This window comes from Triticum dicoccoides, chromosome 6B (assembly GCF_002162155.2).
Source record: "Triticum dicoccoides isolate Atlit2015 ecotype Zavitan chromosome 6B, WEW_v2.0, whole genome shotgun sequence".
Lineage (NCBI taxonomy): Eukaryota > Viridiplantae > Streptophyta > Magnoliopsida > Poales > Poaceae > Triticum > Triticum dicoccoides.
Genome location: NC_041391.1, coordinates 526,706,181 through 526,729,540, shown reverse-complemented (window position 1 = coordinate 526,729,540; position 23,360 = coordinate 526,706,181). Strand labels below are relative to the sequence as shown.

General features: G+C 55.2%; 2 protein-coding genes across 2 annotated transcripts in view; both read left to right on the top strand.

Annotated features, from left to right (window-relative positions):
* The window catches only part of LOC119321243, a 39,043-nt gene that overhangs the window by 4,049 nt on the left and 11,634 nt on the right, over nt 1-23,360 (top strand). The gene's annotated exons all lie outside the window — the stretch shown is intronic.
* LOC119326815 lies at nt 2,400-5,460 on the top strand. Its single transcript, XM_037600416.1, has 4 exons — nt 2,400-2,900; nt 2,984-3,323; nt 4,634-4,689; nt 4,889-5,460. Exons 1-3 carry the CDS (start codon nt 2,829-2,831, stop codon nt 4,648-4,650), a joined length of 429 nt encoding a protein of 142 aa, XP_037456313.1. The 5' UTR covers nt 2,400-2,828; the 3' UTR covers nt 4,651-4,689; nt 4,889-5,460.

Below are 23,360 nucleotides of genomic sequence, written 5' to 3'. Positions count from 1 at the left end.
AGGGACTCTCGACCTGATCAGCAAAAGAAGCCATTCAAAGGCGGTAAAGATGGACTGTCCGGTATGTACAAAGTCCTGGACAGACTATGCCAAATTCATGGCACCACGGAGAAACCTGCGAACCACACCCATAGAGAGTGCTGGGTCTTCAAGCACGCCGGCAAATTAAACGCCGAACACAAGGGGAGGGACACACCAAGCGAAGACGAGGATGAGCCTCACCAGCCGAACACTGGGGGACAGAAAAAATTCCCGCCAGAGGTTAAAACAATAAACATGATCCACGTGACTCACACATCCACGAGAAGGCATGAACGCGCGCTCATAGAAGCGCATGATGTAGAGCCCGTTGTACCCACGTCTCACTACTAGATGTCCCATCCGATCTCTTTCGATCACATGGACGGCCGAACTACAATTTGGCAAGGAGGATCATAGGCCTTGGTGCTTGACCCAATAAGCGACGGATACCGTCTCACCCGTGTCCTCGTGGACGGCGGCAGCAGTCTAAATTTAATATACGAAGACACTGTCCGCAGAATGGGGATAGACCCATCCAAAATTAAACAAAGCAACACCACTTTTGAAGGGGTGATACCAGGCGTTGCAGCCCGTGCCAGGGGCTCCGTCGTGCTGGAAGTAATATTCGGCTCCCCAGGCAACTCCAGAAGCGAAGAGCTGCTCTTCACTGTCACACCCTTCCGAAGCAGCTATCATGCATTGCTAGGAAGAACGGCCTTCGCCCGCTTCAACGCATTGCCACACTATGGCCACCTTACAATCAAGATGCCCGGTCCGTGTGGCGTCATCATCGTTAACGGAATCATAGAGCGCCCTTCACGCGCAGAGGAGTACGCAACGGCCCTGGCGGCCGGACTATAAGCGGCCCCCAGTACTAGAAAACATGATTGGTCATTACAACCACAGACACGGTTAGACGAGTCCGGTCGCCCGGATAAAATTCAAACAGGGCACCGTATATGTAATCTCATAATGGAAACCAGGGGCTGTATATATTTAATACAGCCCCACGCTTGGCTCGACCTTATTGGCAGGCCAATAGCTTACACTTTTAGTACTAATAGCATACTTACATTACAACCTCCTACAAATTTTTTCTTTTTTTATAGACAACGTTCGCGCAATACCCTTCCAGGATACGGCACAATAGAGACAAAGGCACAGACGTGCAGCAGGGCCCCGTGCAATAGGTTTCTTTTTAAATTAAGCCCCTGTGTAAACCTTTTCTAGTGCCTCTTGTTATTTAAACCATCCCATGGGTTCTATACCCACAGAGGATACTGCCGTTTTTGGCATTTGGCCACGGTACACTAAATTGCACGTACCTAGGTATAAAGGGCTTACAATAGGCTCTAGTCAGCCTATCTTCTTTTACAAAACCGAATACCCTCGGGAGTATTCGGCGTCACGAGTTTGGTCGTATATGCATCAGCTCCGAATCATGTCTTTGGTCAAATGTTGGGTTTGCCCGGATCCTTGGTTTGCCGCCTTACGTTCCGCTATCATCCGGCTAAGGCAGGCCAAAGGAGAACTACTGCGATTGTGCCCTGGTTATTTCGGATGAGCACCTCAGTAGAGAAAGCCGAAAACTGACCGTCATGATACAGCGAGAGATATTTCAACCACTCGAAGACTCACCGGAATCCCTAAAGATTCCTCCGCATTAACGAAGCGCCGTTTCCCGGCCATGTACACACGCGCCCGTATTCGGATGCACGCTAAGGTACCAGGGGCTACATAGTAGCCCCACCATTATACTCCCATGGCTAAGCGAAAGTGTTACAGCTATATAGTCTGGTTGCCTAGTTCGACGTGCAATCACCTTCTTTATGGACCAAGACGTTGGGTCAAGTGTGATTAAGCACATTTTTTTGTGAACACCCCCGCATTACGTGCGTGGGGGCTGAAGCCAACGACTGCTATCTTTCGGACTACTTATACATATAAGAAACGGCCGCACAGGGGGGGACAATCATACTTTCGGGCAAAAGTATAAACATAGCCTCATAATTAAACTAAACATTGTTCTCTACAATAATTCGACCTATCACTCGAATGACACATCCTTCGAGCACTGCACCTCTATTCACTACTAGGAAAAACCTTATACACAGAAGTTTATCAGTAGCGCGGTTTAAAAATGGGCGCTACTGCTAATTAGTAGTAGCGAGGGGTATAAAAATCGTGCTACTATTAAGCTGATAGTAGTAGTGAGGGGTATAAATCCGCGCTGCTACTAAATGGTCTCCAACAATGCCCCGGGGATAGGCCATAGTAGTAGCGAGGGGTATAAAACCGGCGCTACTACTAAGAAGTAGTAGTAGCGCAGGTAAGACCCCACGCTACAGCTAAGCGTGTCCACCCCGGCCCGATCCACACTCCCAACCCCCGATCCACCCCACCCCACCAACCGTCGTCCCATCCAGATCCCCTCCTCCTCCCGCGGCCACACGGCGCGCCGGTCGCCCTTATTCCGCGACCTTGCCTCCCCCGTCCCCCATGGAGCAGCAGAGGAGGGAGACCAGGCGCCCAGATCCACCCTTCTCTGCGCCAACACCGGTCATGGCGCGACCCAGCAGGTGAGGAGGGAGACCAGGAGTGAGGGGGTGACGGCCATGGGCGGCTACAACGCGTTCCTGGCGACCATGCTGCCGCCGGAGCACCGCATCTACGACCTGGACACGGAGTCGCTGGAGTCGGCCACGACCCCGTTCCTCACGGCGTTCCCCCGGGGCTTCGCCATCGAGGTGCTGGACGTGTACAGCGGCCCGCCCATGGGTGTCTTCAAGTTCCGGCACTAGGGCTACATGGAGGGCCCGTTCAAGGGCCACCCTCCGCACGGCTGTCGCATCGAGTTCTTCGGCGTCCGTGTCTTCCACGTAAGTTTATTTGACAGTAATTAATGGTGTATTATTGGTTTTGTTCAAACATAAGTGACCTGCAACCCTGTGATGATATATAGGTCGATGAAGACACCAAGGTGGAGAAGGCAGAGTTCTTCTACGAGCGTGGCAACTTCCTCGCAAGCTTTCTTGTCTGCGCCTACTACTTCTGCTTCTGCTGCATCGGCTTTAGGTTGCCCTGTGACGAGAGGAGACTAAAGCGCGACGGAATCGACGAAACATGCTTGTCACTAGCTAGTATTGTCTTCAGGCTCTCTCTCTCTCTCTTGGGAGGACGCCGCCCTTCCTCTGCTCCCTGTCCAAGCAAGCGAGCTCTGGATCCACCCCCACAACCACGACATCGGCACCGGCACCGGAGGCCGTGGAGATGCAGCTCCGTCGCGCAGTCATCGAGCCAAGGTACTCACTCCCCTCTTCCTTTTGCTTCGCTCATGGGTCATCAAATTTGCTTGCTACAGAAACATTAGAGAGGACAAGTTAATAAAACTGAACCTTTCTTCAGAGACGAGATGAGAGGAGAAAAGTTTGATATTTTCCTGTGATTGGAGACAGTAGGAAAATTTGACACTTGCGGAAATGCCAAGCTGATTAGGCATAGGAACCCAATCCATCCTGATTAGGGAGAGCCACTAGTAATTGCAGTGGACTTGACTCGTCAGGTTCCAATACTTCTTACCATGCTTATGCACATCAGTCTTTGCTGCCGCTGTTCTGATAGGTTGCCTATGGATGCCGGTATGTGATATTTCAATGGTGTTAGCTTCCTTGGTTATGCAGTCAGTCTAATTGCCCCTTCGTAATTAGATTTGCTATGTTTTCGCCTCTTCATGAGGCCCGTAGAAAACCTTATATTGTCAGCCTGAACACATATGTTCTATATTTATAAATATGTCCTGTTGTACCTTCTCCTATCATGACATGGCCTATACAGAGGTATTATTTTCTATTTTTTAGTTCATGGAATTGAAGCATTACAAGAGAAAAACTTATACTAGCCTTTTGTGCTTTAATTGAACTTGTGGTGAATGGTAAAAAATGAGAATAATTAGTAGGAGCAGAATCAATGTGCTCTTTGTAGTATATCTATGTATGTATGGTAGCTATTACACGACCTATTTTAAATAAACTTCAGCTTGTTTTTGAGAAACCCTGGTATTTGAAATCAACTTCAGGTATTCTCTCTATGGGTGAGCAGCAACAGTTCAATGTCAATGTCAAGGTTCTTCTAGTTTGAATCTACATACATACATGCTTTACTGAATTTTTGCTGCTTGGTCAGACTGTGTTGAATAAGATGGACACTGACTGCATTGTTTGCTAATTAATTATTTTGCTTGCTCCCGCAAAAATTCACTATAATTTAGTTTGCCGATTGGTCTAGTTGAATTTCTCAAGATGTTAGCAAAGCGCGCCAGACTGCTGCTATCTGTCAACTGAATGAAGGTGCAAAATTTGGAGTTGCTACTGCTTCTTGTGTTCATTTCCTTGCTGTCGAATTCGTACCTGACTAGTCTAGTTAGTACTATTGCGGCAGGTTGATTGACGGAAAACTCTTGCCCCTGCTTAACATATCTAAAATCTGACCTATCTATATGCACACTTTGAGGAAGAAAACAGGAGATATATGTGCTTCTGTTGCTTCTAAATTATATACATGTATTTTTAGTTATTCAACATGCTTCAAACTTTTTCTGTTCGATTTGGTGCAGGAGGATGCCCGAGCTGACCAGGAGGACACCCTTCTGCACCTTGGCCACCACACAAGGTCGTCCTTCTATTTTTTTTCACTGTTTGTTCATGTCCTACTTGTGTTTCAGTTCCATTGGCTCCTACTGCAAATAGGTCTATAACAGGTGCTTGTGTTCTGCATAGTAGCAGATCTGTTTATGTGAGCTACAATGGCCTACTTCTTCCTAATAATATGAACACTATCTCATCTTGCCATGTTCCCCTCTCTCCTGCAGGTTAACACATGGAGAGGCTCGAGCTATGAGCAGCGAGCTGTTGCTGCTGCCGCCGGATGCTCCAGCGGCGAAACCTCCGTGGATTCCCTCCACGGCCACTACCACTACCCTAGCTACTGCCGCTGACGGAACCACCACCATATCCTCGCTCGGCCAAGACCAGCTCCTTGAGATCTTCCTCCGCCTGCCGAGCCTGCCGGCCCTCGTCCGTGCCACGCTCACTTGCCGCTCGTGGCTTGGCGCCGTCCGCTCCTCTTGCTCCTTCCGCAACCTCTTCCGCGCCCTCCACCCGGGCGCCCCTCATCAGGATCTTCCTCGATGTCGACGAAGGCAATGTCCGCTTGTTCGCCCCCTTCAGCCGCTCAGATCCCAACGTCAATAAGGACATTACACTGGTAGATTAACGCAATTTTTCCTTTTCATTTTTCTTATTATTGGAGTGAGGATGTTAGAATGAGGAACTGTATGATAGTAGATACGGCAACAGTGTAATAGTATAATCAGGAATAACGACATTTCCATCACTAGTGTTTTTTTGAATTGTATGCATAAAATGGAATTTGTCAATTTTATTTTTTTAATTCCTAATTCGTTAGTAGTGGCGTGGGACAAATTTGCACGCTACTGGTATTTAGGATACTAGTAGCGTTGGTATTATAGACATGCTACTACTATTTCTTTAGTAGTAGCGCCGGTTCATAATAGTAGTAGCGTGGGTGGAAACGCGCTACTACTAACTTTGTTAGTAGTAGCGCGGGTTGAACCCATGCTACTACTAACTATTAGTTGTAGCGCGATACTAGTAGTGTGGGTACCCACGCTGCTAGTTGTTGACGTTCTGGGAACGGGGGTTCCCAGACTTGCCTGCCTGCGGCCTGCGGTATGGCTCAAAGGGGGCCCAGCACGGCCCATCTTCATCGACACAAGCTCAAGACCCTCGCGAGGGGCCAAGCCTCGCGGGGCGGACGACAAGGAGCTTCCTCAGGCAAGGCCTCATCAGGCTGGCTCACGAGGAGGTGGAGAGTTCAAGGCGGGGTACCTCGCGAGGTGCCCATGACGCAAGCCATGACGACCAAGGGCGCCAGCCGGGCGCTAGCCCGCGCAGTGTCCTCCTTTCCTCTTTGGTGCAAGGGGAGCAAGCGCAGGCGAGAGCATCAAGCAAAGGCATCCATTTCGGTGCAACAAGACCAAGACCAGTCCAACGGCAGGATGGATGTCACCGTGGAGCCCAAGCCGGCGTCACCACCAGAGCCTTTAACAGGCGAGGACCAACTTTAGTCAGGGTAAGTGTACCGGATGTTCCCCTTCAAAATGGCCAATTGTTGGCGCCCTTCCCGCTCAATATTTGGGAAGAGGCCCAGGGCCTTTGCCTATAAATAGGACTAGCCACCATAGTATAGGGCATCTGGAATCAACCCCTCCAAAGAGACAACGCCACCACAAGAACAGACCCTCGCGAGGCTGTTCTTCCTTGTATTGTTCATCATCAGCCCAAGCGGCAATCCACCACACCACACACTGGAGTAGGGTATTACACCACAATGGTGGCCTGAACCAGTATAAACCCTGCGTCTCTTGTGTTGTTCTTTTTGTAGTTTAGATCCTAGCGATTCGGTGAGGAACAGGTAGGTAGAAGGCGAAATCTCCGCGTGCACCCCAGTGTTCGAACCTCAAGGGTCTGCCGGAACCCTAAATCCGACACTAGTAGCCATTTTACTCATGCTGCTAGTAGCCTTTTCCCTAGTAGTGATTACGCGGGCACCTTCCGTCACTTGCACCAAGTAGTGCTCGGCCGGATATTGGCCTCCCGCCGGATCCTGGGTCGCTATTACAGTGGCCTCCATATCCGTCCAATAGGCTTTAACGCGGGTCAGTGCCATCCACGCACCCTCTATGCACGCCGACCTCCTCATGGCGTCAATCTAAGACACGACTCCAAGGAACTGCTGCACCAAACCAAAATAGTTGTCCGTCTTAGGCCCCTTCGGCCAAAGATGGTCTATTACCGACCGCATTGCCAGCCCGGATAGCCTGTGGAGCTCCGCCATAGCAGCCACCTTCTCATTCAGCGGGAGCGGGCGAGTGGGAGCATGGAACTGCGACCAGAAAAGCTTCTCCACTTCTTCATCGCTGAGGGAGTCCTGGACTAGGGGGTGTCCGGATAGCCGAACTATCATCATTGGCCCGACTCCAAGACTATGAAGATACAAGATTGAAGACTTCGTCCCGTGTCCGGATGGGACTTTACTTGGCGTGGAAGGCAAGCTTGACAATACGGATATGTAGATCTCCTACCATTGTAACCGACCCTGTGTAACCCTAGTCCTCTCCGATGTCTATATAAACCGGAGGGTTTTAGTCCGTAGGACGAACAACAATCATACCGTAGGCTAGCTTCTAGGGTTTAACCTCCTTGATCTCGTGGTAGATCTACTCTTGTACTACCCATATCATCAATATTAATCAAGCAGGAGTAGGGTTTTACCTCCACCGAGAGGGCCCGAACCTGGTTAAAAACATCGTGTCCCTTGTCTCCTGTTACCATCCACCTAGACGCACAGTTCGGGACCCCCTACCCGAGATCCGCCGGTTTTGACACCGACATTGGTGCTTTCATTGAGAGTTCCTCTGTGTCGTCTCCTATAGGCCCGATGGCTCCTTCGATCATCAACAACGACGCGGTCCAGGGCGAAACTTTTCTCCCCGGACAGATCTTCGTATTTGGCGCCTTCGCACTGCGGGCCAATTCACTTGGCCATCTGGAGCAGATCGAAAGCTACGCCCCTGGCCATCAGGTCAGATTTGGAAGTTTAAACTATACGGCTGACATCCGCGGAGACTTGATCTTCGACGGATTCGAGCCACAGCCGAGCGCGCCGCACTGTCACGATGGGCATGATTTAGCTCTGCCGTCGGACAGTGCCCTGGAGGCCACACAAGAGTCCGCTCCGACCCTTAACTCGGAGCCGACTGCGCCGATCGAGGATGGGTGGCTAGACACCGCCTCGGGGGCTGCTACCTCTACGGCCATGGAGCTGAATATTGACCCTGTCCCTTGTGAAGCTCGTGACTCCAAGGTGCTGGACTCTTCTCCGGTGTCGGTGTTCTGGGAACGGGGGTCCCCAGACTTGCCTGCCTGCAGCCTGCGGCGTGGCTCAAATGGGGGCCCAGCACGGCCCATCTTCATCAACGCAAGCTCAAGACCCTCGCGAGGGGCCAAGCCTCACGGGGCGAGCAACAAGGAGCTTCCTCAGGCGCGGCCTCCTCAGGCTGGCTCGCGAGGAGGCGGAGAGATCAATGTGGGGTACCTCGCAAGGTGCCCATGATGCAAGCCATGACGACCAAGGGCGCCAGGCGGGTGCCAGCCCGCGCAGTGTCCTCCTTTCCTCTTTGGTGCAAAGGGAGCAAGCGCAGGTGAGAGTATCAAGCAAAGGCGTCTGTTCCGGTGCAACAAGACCAAGACCAGTCCAACGGCAGGATGGAGGTCATCGTGGAGCCCAAGCCGGCGTCACCACCAGAGCCTTTGACAGGCGAGGACCAACTTTAGTCAGGATAAGTGTACTAGATGTTCCCCTTCAAAATGGCCAATTGTTGGCGCCCTTCCCGCTCAATATTTGGGAAGCGGCCCAGGGCCTTTGCCTATAAATAGGGCTAGCCACCATAGTATAGAGGCATCTCGAATCGACCCCTACGAAGGGACAACACCACCACAAGAACGGACCCTCGCGAGGCTGTTCTTCCTTGTATTGTTCATCATCCGCCCAAGAGGCAATCCACCACACCACACACTAGAGTAGGGTATTACACCGCAATGGTGGCCTGAACCAGTATAAACACTGTGTCTCTTCTATTGTTCTTTTGATAGCTTAGATACTGGCATGGCGGTGGGGTGCAGGTAGGTAGTAGAGGGCGAGATCTCCGCGCGCACCCTAGTGTTTGAACCTCAAGGGTCTGCCGGAACCCGAAATCTGACATTTGGCGCGCCAGGTAGGGGTGCGCCGGAATCCACGTTCTGCCACTTCGCATCGTCATCGCCATGTCCGGCGACCAAGCGGGCAACCCTGATCCCTGGGAGGCATGGCCCGCCCGTGCAAAACCGCTCGCCTCAGGCGACCCCGTGCCCCAGGCGACGCGGACAGGCTTCGACAGCTCTCACACCACGGCAGGCGCGGTCGGCAGCAAGGACCTTCAACCACGCCGCGGCCACAACGCCGTACACCCGTCGGGAGCAGGCAAACTCAAGGGCCGCGCTCACGATGGCCCGAGAGCTACTACAGTGCAGGCTGCTGGAAAGCGGCCGCGGCGTGTTGCTTGAGCGGGTGGCAGAGCTCCTGGGCTTTGCCGCCTCAGGGGCTCACCCCTTCTGCACCCAGCTCCCATCTCAGGTCCAGGGCGGCCCGCGCGGGGGCTCCGTGCGCGCCCGCGGGCTCCAAGGCTACTCCAACACTAACGAGGCTGTCAGCACCGGGCCGGAGGCAGCGCTGCCTCCACCCCCGGCCAGCGAAGGAGGACTCGACGCAACCCACGGCCCCAGTAGGCCGCCGCGCTACCATCCCCAGGAGGGCGCATCGAGTAGGGCTGCATGGCACGCGGAACACTATGGCACGACCTTCGGGATGACGGCCCCAGAACAATACGTACCCCACATGGTGGACCAAGGGCACCCGCACGAGGGAGAACAAGGCTCGCTCCTCAGCCCAAGCTGGGAGGACGAGGCGCCAGAAGCTGAGCTCTTCCAGGAGCCCCGCGATGGCCCCACTGGCCACACTGGAAGCGACGATTACCGGGTACCACTAATTCCTCAGGAGCAGGCATACGCTAATCATGGATCGCAGGAGGTGCAGGTCGCCGCAGCGAGCAGCTGCCCCGCTCCCGCAGTCTCCTACCCATCAGGAGGAGGGCATCGGGGGCTGCCGGAGAGGGGCCGAGATCCGGCATCACCACCGCGGTGTTCGGAGCAAGATGTTCTCAGGAGGTAGGCCCTCTGCTGGTGAGGTGCCTCAGGGCCTGCCCCTGGCGGAGAACCCGTGGTCGTCGGGGGAACCGCTGGCGACCGCTCTACCCCATCGGCGGCGTCCTGGTTTCCGGTCGTCGTTGATGGCACTAGAGTGTGGCGCAAGGCGGGGCCCTCGTCTGGCGATATGAAGCAAGGCCGGTACCTGTGAAGAAGGCCCAGTGCGTGTGAAGCTCGCCGCCCCGTGACACTCTCACGTAATAATGAGTGGGGTTGTACACGCCCCAGAGTCTCAGGGGTGCCGGCCTCAGGCCCTAGGGCTCCCTCCCACACCCAGTGGCAGCACTTAGCTCCGCGCTGGTGAGAAGACGTCCAAGACTAGACTAGGTGACGGACACGGCCTTTTTCTGCTTTTATTCCCTTTCCCTTTTGGTTGTCGCTTTCCCTTGCCGAATTTAAGTTGGATTCGAATTTGAGATTTGCGTGTGTCTGGGGAAGGGGTGCTTAGTCTCGTTCGAGCAATTTCTCGCGTTTCGCTTACCACCTCGCCTCAGCTGCCTCCCCCCGCGAGCCCCTCGCGAGCCGGGTCTGGCCTAGCTTGCGTGCAGCCCAGACTGCCGCCGCCGCATCCTCTCAGGAGGGTTTTTACTACAGATCCTACGGACTCAATCAGGAGATGCCCGAAGCACCACGGCCTCCCATAGGCTATCCTAAGGCCCGTACGGGACACAAGGTAAATTAGCAAACCAGCTCGCCGCTTAGCTAACCACTTGGCGTGGGTGTGCGGGTGATGTAAGTGTATACCAGTACGATGAGCACAAGTTTTACATGAGGGGCTCCCCCTCCCAAAATGCTCTGACAACCATCAGGATGAAACCTGAGTTCTATTCATGCAGGGTAAAGAAATAGGAACGATGTGCAGTCAGTCGGATAAATCCCCCAATGCGTCTTCAGGAGCACCGCCCGGACCGCTGCTGGCATCGCTGGCCTCGCCATCACCCTCTGCGCCGCCATTGGCGGCGTCCGGGCCGTTCACCATGTCGCCCTCATCAGCAGCCACGATCATGTCGTCGTTATCTGAGGCGAAGGCCCTAACGAGGGCATCCACATGGTCTTCCATCCAGTGCGCCAGGTCGTCCCGGACGGCCTGGGGGACTGGGGCGATGGCGGCGTCGAAGTCAAAGTGAGGATCCATGTTCCGGAGATGGCTGAAGACACAAGAAAAGGCGCGCCCGAGGATGGCGCGGCTCCTCTCCTCCACCAACCTGTCGGCTCTAACCGACCGCGCCTCCAGCTGCGTCACCACGTCGGTGAAGAACTGAAGGTTGCCAGCATAGTTAATTGCGTGCGGCTCGCCAACGGCCGCCTCGCAGATGTTACCCAAGGCCGTGTTGGCTCTCTCCCGGAGCATGGTGAACATGGGGCTGTGCTCGTGCTCCAGAAGCCGCCGCTGGCGCATTTCGTCTGCATTCTGGCGCGCGACGGCCTCAGCCTCATCCACCCGTTGGCGCGGGAGGAGCACCTCGGCGTGGGAGGTGGTTAACTCCCCCTGTGCAGCCTCAAGGGCGGCCCGAAAAGCATCGGCCCGCCGCGTTGCCTCCTCCAGTTTGACCCTCAAGGCAGCGGTCCTACCTTCGTCCTCGACCCGGATCAACCCCAGCCTATCCTCGAGCCCGCGCTCAAGGTTCGAGCGGGTCGTCGCCACCTAGCGTCCAACCACTTCAAGAACACAAGCTTCCCACGCGGCAACATCATCCTCTGCCTGCGTCACCAAGCGCTCCCTTGTCTCCAGGCGTTCATACTGGCGTACGCGCTCGGCGGCTTCCAGCGTCAGCGCCTCCTCACGCTTCTGGATCTCTGCCGGGTCGCCTGAAGCCACCTTCATTGACGCCAGGGCCGACTCGCGCAGCTCCACTTGCTCCTCCAGTGAGTGGCACCAGGCCAGGAGTTCCCGTGCCCGCTCCTCCGTCGCCTCTTGCCGCCTGTCAGCCTCCCGAGCCTCCTCGACGGCTCGAGAACAGACCTCCCGAGAGGCCGCTAGCGACGCCTTGGCCGCCTCATTGTCAAGATCGCGCTGGTGGCGCGCAAGGGCGACAGTGCCCTCCAGCTCATGCCTCTCTGCAGCCAGGCGCAGGCCCTCGGCCTCTAGGCACGCGTCTTCATCAGCAAGCTCTTCGCCGAGCAAGCTCACCGCGTCAGCCACCCTCCGAAGAAACCCTTGGCGAAGAGCACGACACTCTTGGGCGCGCTTGAGTATGTCTTCCACACCGTCATCCGCCCCAAGCGGGCGCCGGGAGCCACGAATCAGCGCTCCCCCTCCGGGCAGGGGGCTGGGGGCTGGCACCCTCACGATGGCCGGGCACGCCTCGCCAGACGCCCGACCTAGAGCCAGCCCATCGCCAAAAGAATGGCGAGAGTACCTCAACCAACCGCGGTCCGCGGCCAGACGGGAAGCCCACGGCAGGCTGGCTATGCCACGAGAAGGCTCGCGAAGGAAGGTTGCGAGGCGCACAGGGCCGCGGTGCGCCTCAGGGTGGTCCGCCTCTCCAACCGACTTCACCACAAGGGCTCTGCTGCTCGGAGCGCTCGAGGACGGTGGAGAGGGCAGCGACGATGGGGATGGATCCTCAGTCATCTCCGTGAGCTCAACGGGAAGGGCCCTGCGGAGCAAGAATCAGTAAAAGCAGCAGAAGGATCAGGGGCTAGAAAGGGAGGAGGCTTACTCATCGATGGCAAAGTACTTCCTACGCTTCAGCAGGCGACAAGGGTAGTCGTCACCTAGAGCCTCCCTTCTTTTTCGGAGGGCCTCAAAGTCCACATGAAAGTGACCCAAGAGTTGGGTGCAGGGGTCAACCTGCGACGAAGAAGAAGCGTCAAGGCGATCCGCGTCGGGGGCGTCTGCCTGAAGCGCGCTGCCAGTCGCCTCATCAGGAAGAGTGGCTGGGGCCTCAAGGGCCTCAGCCACGGGCGGCTGGACGCCGCCCTTAGCCACAGCAGCGCGGGCCTCAGGAGCTGCTCCCTCATGCGCGTCACCTGACGCTGTCACCCCGGTGGGGGCCTCCCCGGCCCCCGGCGGCTCATGCCTCCCTGCTCCGCCACTCGAGGACGAGTCGCCTTGGCCAACTGAAAGGGCGGCCACCGCCACTGGATTCTCGCGAGGCCCCTGGAGGCCGGCGGGGCACGGTCCCCATTCGTCAAAGACGGGCATCTGATTCACAAAGTCTCTCCTGCCCGAACAGAGGTACAGCAAGGCCCCCCCTTGCTGGATGCTGCCAGGGTTGTGGTCCCCAGTCAGGACCAAGAGCACCTTCCTCAACGCTTCAGGTGTCAGGTCCTCTTCCTGGAGCCTCATACGATCCTCACGCCCGCTGAAGGCCCACATGTGGCGAGAGTGGCGCTGGAGAGGGGCGACACGGCATAGCAGGAACTCCTTTACCACCTTGGGCGCCGTCACGCTAAGCGATCTCAAGCACGCGAAGCGACGCCAGACGAAGATGAGCAGGGGACTCGTGAGCGTCTCCTGGCCCCATCCTGAATTAGGGACAGCGGGCGAAGTCGGCTTCGACAGCAGGGGGACGGGCACCCCCACATCCACATACAGCCACCGCTCACAGAACCCAGGCGCAGGCGGAGGAAGGCCAAAGTCAATCCCTGAGGCCGCTGTCTCAGGTGCAGCAATGAAGCTCACGCACCCCAAGCATTGGGCGGGGTCGACAAGGCGCAGAGAGAAGAAGTGGCGCAACAAGGCAACCGAGGGGAGGATGCCTACCATGGCCTTGCAAACGAAGGCGAAGACCACAAGAAGAGTAATGGAGTCAGGCCCCAGATGCATCATGTGGATCTGATAGTGGGAGAGCATGGCGTTGAAGAAATCGGAAAAGGGGGGAATTAGCCCCGCCCACAGGGCGTCGACGAAATAAGGGACATCGGTGATTATCCTGTCGATGGAGAAGCGAGACGCGGGCCAGGCCGTCGTCCTCCCGCATTCATTGAAGATGGTGGCCAGGGCCGAGCTGACCTTGCCCAAGCCCTCTCGATTGAGTACGATCGACCGATCCACGGCGGGGGCCGCCGACGATGGCAAGCGAGGCGGAGGCACGGGTCCCTTCCCTCTTCCCTTCTTCGTCGGGGCCATGGTGACGAAAAGGGGGAGGAAAGGTTCGAGATTGGCTTGGAAGCAGAAGCTGGAGTTCGAGAGGAGGAAGGACAGAGGGCGCTCGAGCAATGGAAAGGGGAGTGGTTGTGTACAACTGCAAGTCCGCCTAGCGTGGCACCAAACAGTGCCACCCATATCCAATCAACCGCCACGCGGCGCCCAAGGCCGCAGGCTGTTAGGGCCCGCGGCGCTTCACTCTTGCCCTTTCGCCTCTCTGCTTGGCCAAGTCCGGGCGCGCCTTGGGCCCGGGGGCTACTATCGGTGTTCTGGGAACGGGGGTCCCCAGACTTGCCTGCCTGCAGCCTGCGGCGTGGCTCAAAGGGGGGCCCAACACGGCCCTCTTCATCAACGCAAGCTCAAGACCCTCGCGAGGGGCCAAGCCTCGCGGGGCGGGCAACAAGGAGCTTCCTCAGGCGCGGCCTCCTCAGGCTGGCTCGCGAGGAGGCGGAGAGATCAATGCGGGGTACCTCGCAAGGTGCCCATGACGCAAGCCATGACGACCAAAGGCGCCAGGCGGGTGCCAGCCCGCGCAGTGTCCTCCTTTCCTCCTTGGTGCAAAGGGAGCAAGCGCAGGCGAGAGTATCAAGCAAAGGCGTCCGTTCCGGTGCAACAAGACCAAGACCAGTCCAACGGCAGGATGGAGGTCATCGCGGAGCCCAAGCCGGCGTCACCACCAGAGCCTTTGACAGGCGAGGACCAACTTTAGTCAGGATAAGTGTACCAGATGTTCCCCTTCAAAATGGCCAATTGTTGGCGCCCTTCCCGCTCAATATTTGGGAAGAGGCCCAGGGCCTTTGCCTATAAATAGGGCTAGCCACCATAGTATAGAGGCATCTCGAATCGACCCCTCCGAAGGGACAACACCACCACAAGAACGGACCCTCGCGAGGCTGTTCTTCCTTGTATTGTTCATCATCCGCCCAAGAGGCAATCCACCACACCACACACTGGAGTAGGGTATTACACCGCAATGGTGGCCTGAACCAGTATAAACACTGTGTCTCTTGTGTTGTTCTTTTGATAGCTTAGATCCTGGCATGGCGGCGGGGTGCAGGTAGGTAGTAGAGGGCGAGATCTCCAGGCGCACCCCAATGTTTGAACCTCAAGGGTCTGCCGGAACCCAAAATCCGACATCCGGACCCCGAACCTTCCGCGCTCCTGCCAATCGAACCCGATTGGGCACCGATCATGGAGTTCACCGCTGCGGACATCTTTCAGCACTCGCCTTTTGGTGACATCCTGAGTTAGCTAAAGTGCCTCTCTTTATCAGGAGAGCCTTGGCCGGATTATGGCCAGGATGGTTGGGATGCGGACGACGAAGAAATTCAAAACCCACCCACCACCCACTTCGTAGCCACTGTCGATGACTTAACCGACATGCTAGATTTCGACTCCAAAGACATCGACGGCATGGACGACGATGCCGGAGGATGACCCCTCCAAAAAATAGCCTAAACGCCGGCGTCAGCGACGCCGCTCAAAATCCCACCACAGCAAGAATGGAGATTCCGGCACCGGAGATAATAACACCCCGGACAGTGTCGAAGACAACCCCCTCCAGCAAGATTCGGCACAGGAGGATGGAGAAGCCAGCCCTCATGAGAGAGCGGCAGACAAAGAGGTAGGGGATGATAATTACATGCCTCCCTCTAGAGACGAGGCAAGCCTCGACGATGACGATGAATTTGTCGTGCCTGAGGATCTTGTCGAACAAGAGCGTTTTAAACGCAGGCTTATGACCACGGCAAATAGCCAAAAGAAAAAGCAGCAACAACTTAGAGTTGACCAAGATTTGCTAGCCGACAGATGGACTGAAGTCCTTGCGGCCGAAGAGCATGAACTCGAACGCCCCTCCAAAAGCTACCCCAAACGCAAGCTGCTGCCCCGATTAGAAGAGGAAGCACATGAACCTACATCACCAGCGCACAATACGGCCGACCAGCCACCTCGTGGCCGCGACAGAGAGGCCTCTAGGCCCTCCACTAAAGCCATACCCCGGCGTCGCTCGAAAAGTACAAAGTCACGGGGGAACGCGCCGGACTTGTTGGACATATTGGAGGATAAGGCAAGACAATCAAGATCGATCTACGGATTGCGTGGGCACCCCACGATGCGCGACGACAACCGTCACGCCAGATACAGCAATTCCGGCCGGGCCGAACACACTAGACAAAGCTCGCTTGAGCTGCGTCGTGATATAGCCCAATACAGAGGTGCCGCACACCCGCTATGCTTCACAGATGAAGTAATGGATCATCAAATTCCCGAAGGGTTCAAACCCGCGAACATTGAATCCTAGGACGGCACAACAGATCCCGCGGTTTGGATCGAAGACTATCTCCTTCATATCCACATGGCCCGCGGTGATGATCTTCACGCCATCAAATACCTCCCACTCAAGCTTAAAGGACCAGCTCAGCATTGGCTCAACAGCTTGCCAGCAGAATCAATTGGGTGTTGGGAGGACCTATAAACCGCATTCCTTGATAACTTCCAGGGCACGTATGTGCGACTACCAGACGCCGATGACCTAAGCCACATAATTCAGCAGCCAGACGAATCGGCCAGACAATTCTGGACACGGTTCTTACCCAAGAAAAATCAAATCGTCGACTGTCCGAATGCAGAGGCCCTTACAGCCTTCAAACATAACATCCGTGACGAGTGGCTTGCCCGGCACCTAGGACAGGAAAAGCCGAAATCCATGGCAGCCCTCACATCACTCATGACCCGCTTCTGTGCGGGAGAGGACAGCTGGCTAGCCTGCAGTAACAACCTCACCAAACATTCTGGTAGTCCGGATACCAAGGACAGCAATGGCAGGTCGCGTCGCAATAAGCACAAACGCCGCATTAACGGTGATAAACTGAAGATACGGTAGTCAACGCCGGATTCAGAGGCTCCAAACCCGGTCAGCGGAAAAAGCCATTCAAAAGAACTACTCCAGGCCCATCCAATTTGGACCGGATACTCGATCGCTCGTGCTAGATACACGGCACCCCCGAAAAGCCAGCTAATCACACCAACAGGGATTGTTGGGTGTTCAAGCAGGCGGGCAAGTTAATTGCCGAAAACAATGACAAGGGGCTGCATAGCGATGACGAGGAAGAGACCCGACCGCCGAACAGTAGAGGACAGAAGGGTTTCCCCCCACAAGTGCGGACGGTGAACATGATATACGCAACTCACATACCCAAAAGGGAGCGGAAGCGTGCGCTCAGGGATGTATACGTGATGGAGACAGTCGCCCCAAAGTTCAATGGTCCTCCTGCCCGATCACTTTTGATCGAAGGGACCACCCCACCAGCATCCGCCACGGCGGATTCGCCGCATTGGTTCTAGACCCAATCGTCGACGGATTTCACCTCACTAGAGTCCTGATGGACGGCAGCAGCAGCCTGAACCTGCTTTATCAGGATACAGTGCGCAAGATGGGCATAGACCCCTCAAGGATCAAACCCACAAAGACGACCTTCAAAGGCATCATACCAGGTGTAGAGGCCAATTGTACTGGCTCAGTCACACCTTAAGTGGTCTTTGGATCCCGGGATAACTTCAGAAGTGAGGAGTTAATCTTCGACATAGTCCCGTTCCGCAGCGGCTATCATGCACTGCTCGGACGAACCGCATTTGCAAAGTTCAATGTGGTGCCGCACTACGCATATCTCAAGCTCAAGATGCCAGGCCCTCGAGGAGTCATCACGGTCAACGGAAACACGGAACGCTCTCTCCAAACGGAGGAGCATACAGCGGCTCTCACGGCGGAAGTGCAGAGCAGCCTCTTAAGGCAATTCTCGAGTCCGGCCGTTAAGCGACCGGACACCGTCAAGCGCGCCCGGAGTAACCTACAACAAGACCACCTGGCACGTTCCGAGCACGCGTAGCAATGCGGCCCCAACCCCGGCCCTCGCAAAATTGCGAGACCAGTGCCACGCGTACATCACTACGCTCTGGAGATACCATGGGCATAGGGGGAGGGGCACGACCACGGCATGCCCAGAGTGCGGCTCAACCACACCAGGGGCTCCCAAATGTGTCATCTTTTTTTTCCTTTTTTTTCCTTTTTTTTCTTCTTATCCTCAGGACTCCGTTTCCCTGAGGCCCTGCCCGGCAGTAGACCCGCCGAACTCACGACGCAACAGCCAGGGAAGCAGAAAAGCTACGACGAGTATCCAGGTGGTCTCCATTACGAGCATTATACCTGTTTTATACACCATTCCGCAGCCTACCCTCGGAAGGGGACATGTTAAATACTCCCCCCCCTTGCTTATCGCACTATTTGTATCGTTCTGCATTCATTGCAGTATTTTTTTGAATAAAGAATGCATCGCTTTTTGCCTATCATTGCATTCCTTTTTTATATATATGTTCAATTATGACATGTTGCATCCGTACGCTTTGGTACGGACAAATACACCAGGGGCTTAAGTTCCCCAAATCATGGTGTGCTAAGTCCGAACACTTTCACAAGTGCGGCACCCCTAACTTATAGCATTATATGCATCGGCTCCGAATCATGTCTTGGGTCAATAGTTGGGTTTGCCCGGCTCCCATGTTTTGGTACCTTACGTTCCGTTATATTGGCTAAGGTAGCGCTGGGAGAACCACTGCGATTGTGCCCCAGTTGAGCTGGGCTGAGCACCTCAGTGGAGAAAGCTAAAACTGACTATCATGATGGGGCGAGAGTCGGTCGCTGTTCGAGAGGTTTTTTCGAGTCCCTAAAGACTTATGCCGCTTAGAGCGAGGAACCGGCTTTGTCCGGCCCAGGCGTGGATAGCGCCCCGAATTCGGCCTTCCGAACACTAGGGGCTTCACCAAAATTTAAAATTATAGAATTCTATGGCTAAGTGAGAGTGTTCAAGCATTATAAGTCCGATTGCCTCGTTCGTTGTGTTGAGCGCCTCCCTAGATGGACCCACAAATGGGAACAAGAGCGCTCAAGTTTATCCCGAACACCCCAGCACTCGTGGCATGGGGGCCAAAGCCAACGACTTGCCATCTCTCAGATTTGATAAACGGCCGCACAGAAGGTAATATTTTAAATTAACAAGCGTTGCTTAGCGCATATGAACAAAGTTTTCAGCGCACAGGATAACAAAATGCGAGTCTACTCGAAATTACATCTTTGGAGCATTCACCCGCAATAATGCGGGCACCCTTCAGGACACCCTTATAATACATCTCGGGCGTGCGATACTCCTTGCCCGGCGGTGGCGCGTCCGTCACAAGCTTCTCGGCGTCCATCTTGCCCCAGTGCACCTTAGCGCGGGCAAGGGCCCGACGGGCACCTTCAATGCAGGCGGAGTGCTTGACGACGTCAACCCACGGACAGGCGTCCACCAGCCGCCGCACCAGACCGAAGTAGCTCCCAGGCATGGCTTCTTTGGTCCACAGCTGAACTATGAGGCCCTTCATGGCCTACTCGGCCACCTTGTGGAGCTCGACCAGCTGCTTCAGCTGGTCGCTCAGGGGCACCGGATGTCCGGCCTCAGCATACTGAGACCAGAACACCTTTTCCGTCGAGCTCCCCTCCTCGGCTCTATAGAACGCGGTAGCATCGGACACGCTACGGGGCAGATCTGCGAACGCTCCTAGAGAGCTCCGAATTCGGGTAAGTAACAAGTAATTCACTTTTACATGTTTGCTTTGCATGAAGAATGCCTTACCCGCCGCTATCTTCCTTACTACCTCAATTTCCTGGAGGGCCTTCTGGGCTTCAGCCTTAGCGGCTTTGGCACTCTCAAGAGCCGACGCGAGCTTGGACTCTTGAGTCTTCGAGTCACGCTCCAAACTCTCGTGTTTTTCCACGAGAGCCTGGAGCTCTTGCCGCACCTCCGCCACCCGCGCCTCCTGCTTCTCTCGCTCGGCGTGTTCCGCGACCGCATTGCGTTCGGCCGTGGACACCGCCTCCTTCAGGGTCGCCACCTCGTTCGCAGCCCCTGGAGTACCCACGTTATTCCTGTCATTTTTCTTTTTTTGCAACCAAATCCTTTTCTATAAGGTACAACTTTAATAAGGTGTTACTTACCTTCCTTGTCCTCGAGCTGCTTTTTGGCATGGTTGAGCTCGATCTCGGACCGCTCGAGGCTCCGCTTCAAGGAATTGACCTCCGCAGTCAGTGCGGCAGAGGTCAGCAGTGCAGCCTGCATTCCCATATTGACATATTTTTGTTAGACTCATGCGTATATCTTTTTAGATCCTCAGTTCGGTTTTTCTTTCTGAACACCGAACTGAGCAACAGGGGCTACTGTCTATGCGGTACTATTTTTACACATTCTAATCACATACCTCAAAGCATGTTAGAAGGCTGGTGCAGGCTTCGGTCAGCCCGCTCTTGGCGAGCTGAACCCTCTGAATCACCGCACTCATGACAGTGCGGTGCTCCTCGTCGATGGAAGCGCCGTTGAGCGCCTCCAGCAAGCTATCCGGCGCCTCTGGTTGGACGGAGGCCACCGGCGTCGCTGTCTTGCCCTTCTCACGAAGGGGCCGCCCGCCGGACTCCGGAACCACCAAAGGTTCCGGTGCGGAGTCCGGTCTGAAGTCCGGGAGGTTGCCCTGTGGCACCTCTGGGGCCTCCTCCTCCTGGTTGGTCCCCTTCTGGTACCCCACCTCGGCGTCGTCTGCATCACGGGGGGAGGAGGCGGTCGGAAGTGAAGTGCTATTCACATCCGACGAACCCAGGGACCCGCTCGACGAAGCGGGGAGATCATCCTTGGGCGGACTACATGGTCGTATACGGCGTTAGAAGACACTATGCGACAAAAACAAAAAATATGAGTTATTCAGGAATCCGGACACTTACGATCTCGCCAGGGGCTTGGCCCTTGAGGGCCACTCCTCTTCGCCATCGTCGGTGTTGGTGAAACAGTCTGGGGGAACGGTCCTTCCTTTCTTGGACCCTTCGGCCTCCCCCGTTGAGGAAGCCTTCCTCTTCTTCTCTCCCCCTGCTAGGGGAGAGGCCTCTTTCTTCTCCTCCTCGTCTTCGTGGGAGGAGTCCGCCTCGGAGTCATCGGACAATGAATCCGATAACACCTGGCGCCGGGAACTCCTCCGGGTTCCCGTGGCCTTCTTCTTGGCCTTCTTCACCGGCACCACATGAGGCGCCGGGACCAGCAGCCCTGTCAAACGGGCGTCCGCTGGGTTTTCTGGCAAAGGAGCCGGATAGTTAGCCTGCTCGGCCTTCTTCAACCAGTCCTATCAAAGGTGAGGGAGTTTAGATCCCGCATAGAGTCAAACTATGAAACAAAAGTGTCCCATAAAGGGTAAAATAGCTTACCTCGCTGGCTTGACGCTGCGAGCTGAATCCGCGATCTTCGGTAGCGGATGCGGGAGCCTCGGCGCCCTTGAACAGCACCTTCCAGGCATCTTCGTACGTAGTGTCGAAGAGCCTGCTCAGGGTTCGGTGTTGTGCCGAATCAAAATCCCACAATTTGAAGGCCCGTTGTTGGAACGGGAGGATCCGGCGTATGAGCATGACCTGGACTACATTGACAAGCTTGAGATTCTTGTTCACCAGCTTTTGGACGCAGGCTTGGAGTCCGGTCAGCTCCTCTGAATCGCCCCATATCAGGCCCTTCTATTTCCAGGAGGTGAGCCGTGTGGGGATGCCAGATCTGAATTCGGGGGCCGCTGCCCATTCAGGGCCACGCGGCTCAGTGATGTAGAACCATCCCGATTGCCACCCTTTGATGGTTTCCACGAAGGCGCCCTCGAACCATATGACGTTGGGCATCTTGCCCACCATGGCGCCTCCGCACTCCGCTTGGCTGCCGCCCACTACCTTCGGCTTGACATTAAAAGTCTTCAGCCATAAGCCGAAGTGGGGCTGGATGCAGAGGAAGGCCTTGCACACGACGATGAACGCCGAAATGTTGAGGATGAAATTCGGGGCCAGATCATGGAAATCCAAGCCATAGTAGAACATGAGCCCCCGGACAAAGGGGTGGAGTGGGAAGCCCAGTTCGCGGAGGAAATGGGGAAGGAATACCACCCTCTCATGAGGCGTGGGGGTGGGGATGAGCTGCCCCTCGTCGGGGAGCCGGTGCACGATATCGCTGGACAAGTATCCAGCCTTGTGCAACTTTTTGATGTGTCCCTCCGTGACGGAGGAGGCCATCCACTTGCCTCTCGCTCCAGACATGGTTGGAAAAGGTTGAGGTGAGATGTGCGGGCTTGGGCACTGGAGCTCGAGTGCACGGAGATGGATAAGCAAAGGAGGAAGAAGGCATAGGTAAAAAGGTGGATCCTTATCCCCTTATATATGGGCGGACGAAACTATGTGTCCCCGCCAGCCCGGTAAAACTCGCTTATCTCCCAAGCGCCGCAATCAGTGGCGCGGTTGGGTTACCCACGTCCGTATTGATGAGAATCCCGGAATAAGGGGACACGATCTCTGCTTTGACAAGACGTGCCAAGGGAACCGCTTCGCTAAACGCGTTGAGGTGGAACAATAAAAATGATTCGAGTAAAGGTTTGGCCGTGGTGTGATGTCATGCCACGAAATACGTCAGCAGATTGAACTTGTGTGAATATTATTCTCTCTATGGTGGAATGTGGAATTTATTTTGCAGAGCCGGACACTATCCTGGTGTTCAAAATCTTCTGTGGATTATTCGGAGAAGGAACCCTCCTTGCAATGCCGAAGACAATATGCGCGCCGGACTCGTCGTCATTGAAGCCTGGTTCAGGGGCTACTGAGGGAGTCCTGGACTAGGGGGTGTCCGGATAGCCGAACTATCATCATTGGCCGGACTCCAAGACTATGAAGATACAAGATTGAAGACTTTGTCCCGTGTCCGGATGGGACTTTCCTTGGCGTGGAAGGCAAGCTTGGCAATACGGATATGTAGATCTCCTACCATTGTAACCGACTCTGTGTAACCCTAGCCCTCTCCGGTGTCTATATAAACCAGAGGGTTTTAGTCCGTAGGACGAACAACCATCATACCATAGACTAGCTTCTAGGGTTTAGCCTCCTTGATCTCGTGGTAGATCTACTCTTGTACTACCCATATCATCAATATTAATCAAGCAGGAGTAGGGTTTTACCTCCACCGAGAGGGCCCGAACCTGGGTAAAAACATCGTGTCCCTTGTCTCCTGTTACCATCCGCCTAGACGCACAGTTCGGGACCCCCTACCCAAGATCCGCCGGTTTTGACACCGACAATCGCCTTGACCCTCGAAGAACTTGACAGCGTTAGCTGTACTATCCGCCAAGTCCGCATATGCATCTGCCGGACTCAAGCGCCCCGCCAGGGGAGCATACTTGGGATCCAAGAACTTCATCCGCAGCAAGTATGAGCCCCCAGCCACGATTTTGTCGGCCTGTTGGAGTTCTTCCCGCATACTGCGGATCTCGGT

Coding starts and splice junctions, on each gene's coding strand:
- LOC119326815 (XM_037600416.1), top strand. CDS start 2,829: ATGGAGGGCCCGTTCAAGGGCCACCCTCCGCACGGCTGTCGCATCGAG. Junction 2,901..2,983: donor TCGGCGTCCGTGTCTTCCAC/GTAAGTTTATTT, acceptor GATGATATATAG/GTCGATGAAGACACCAAGGT.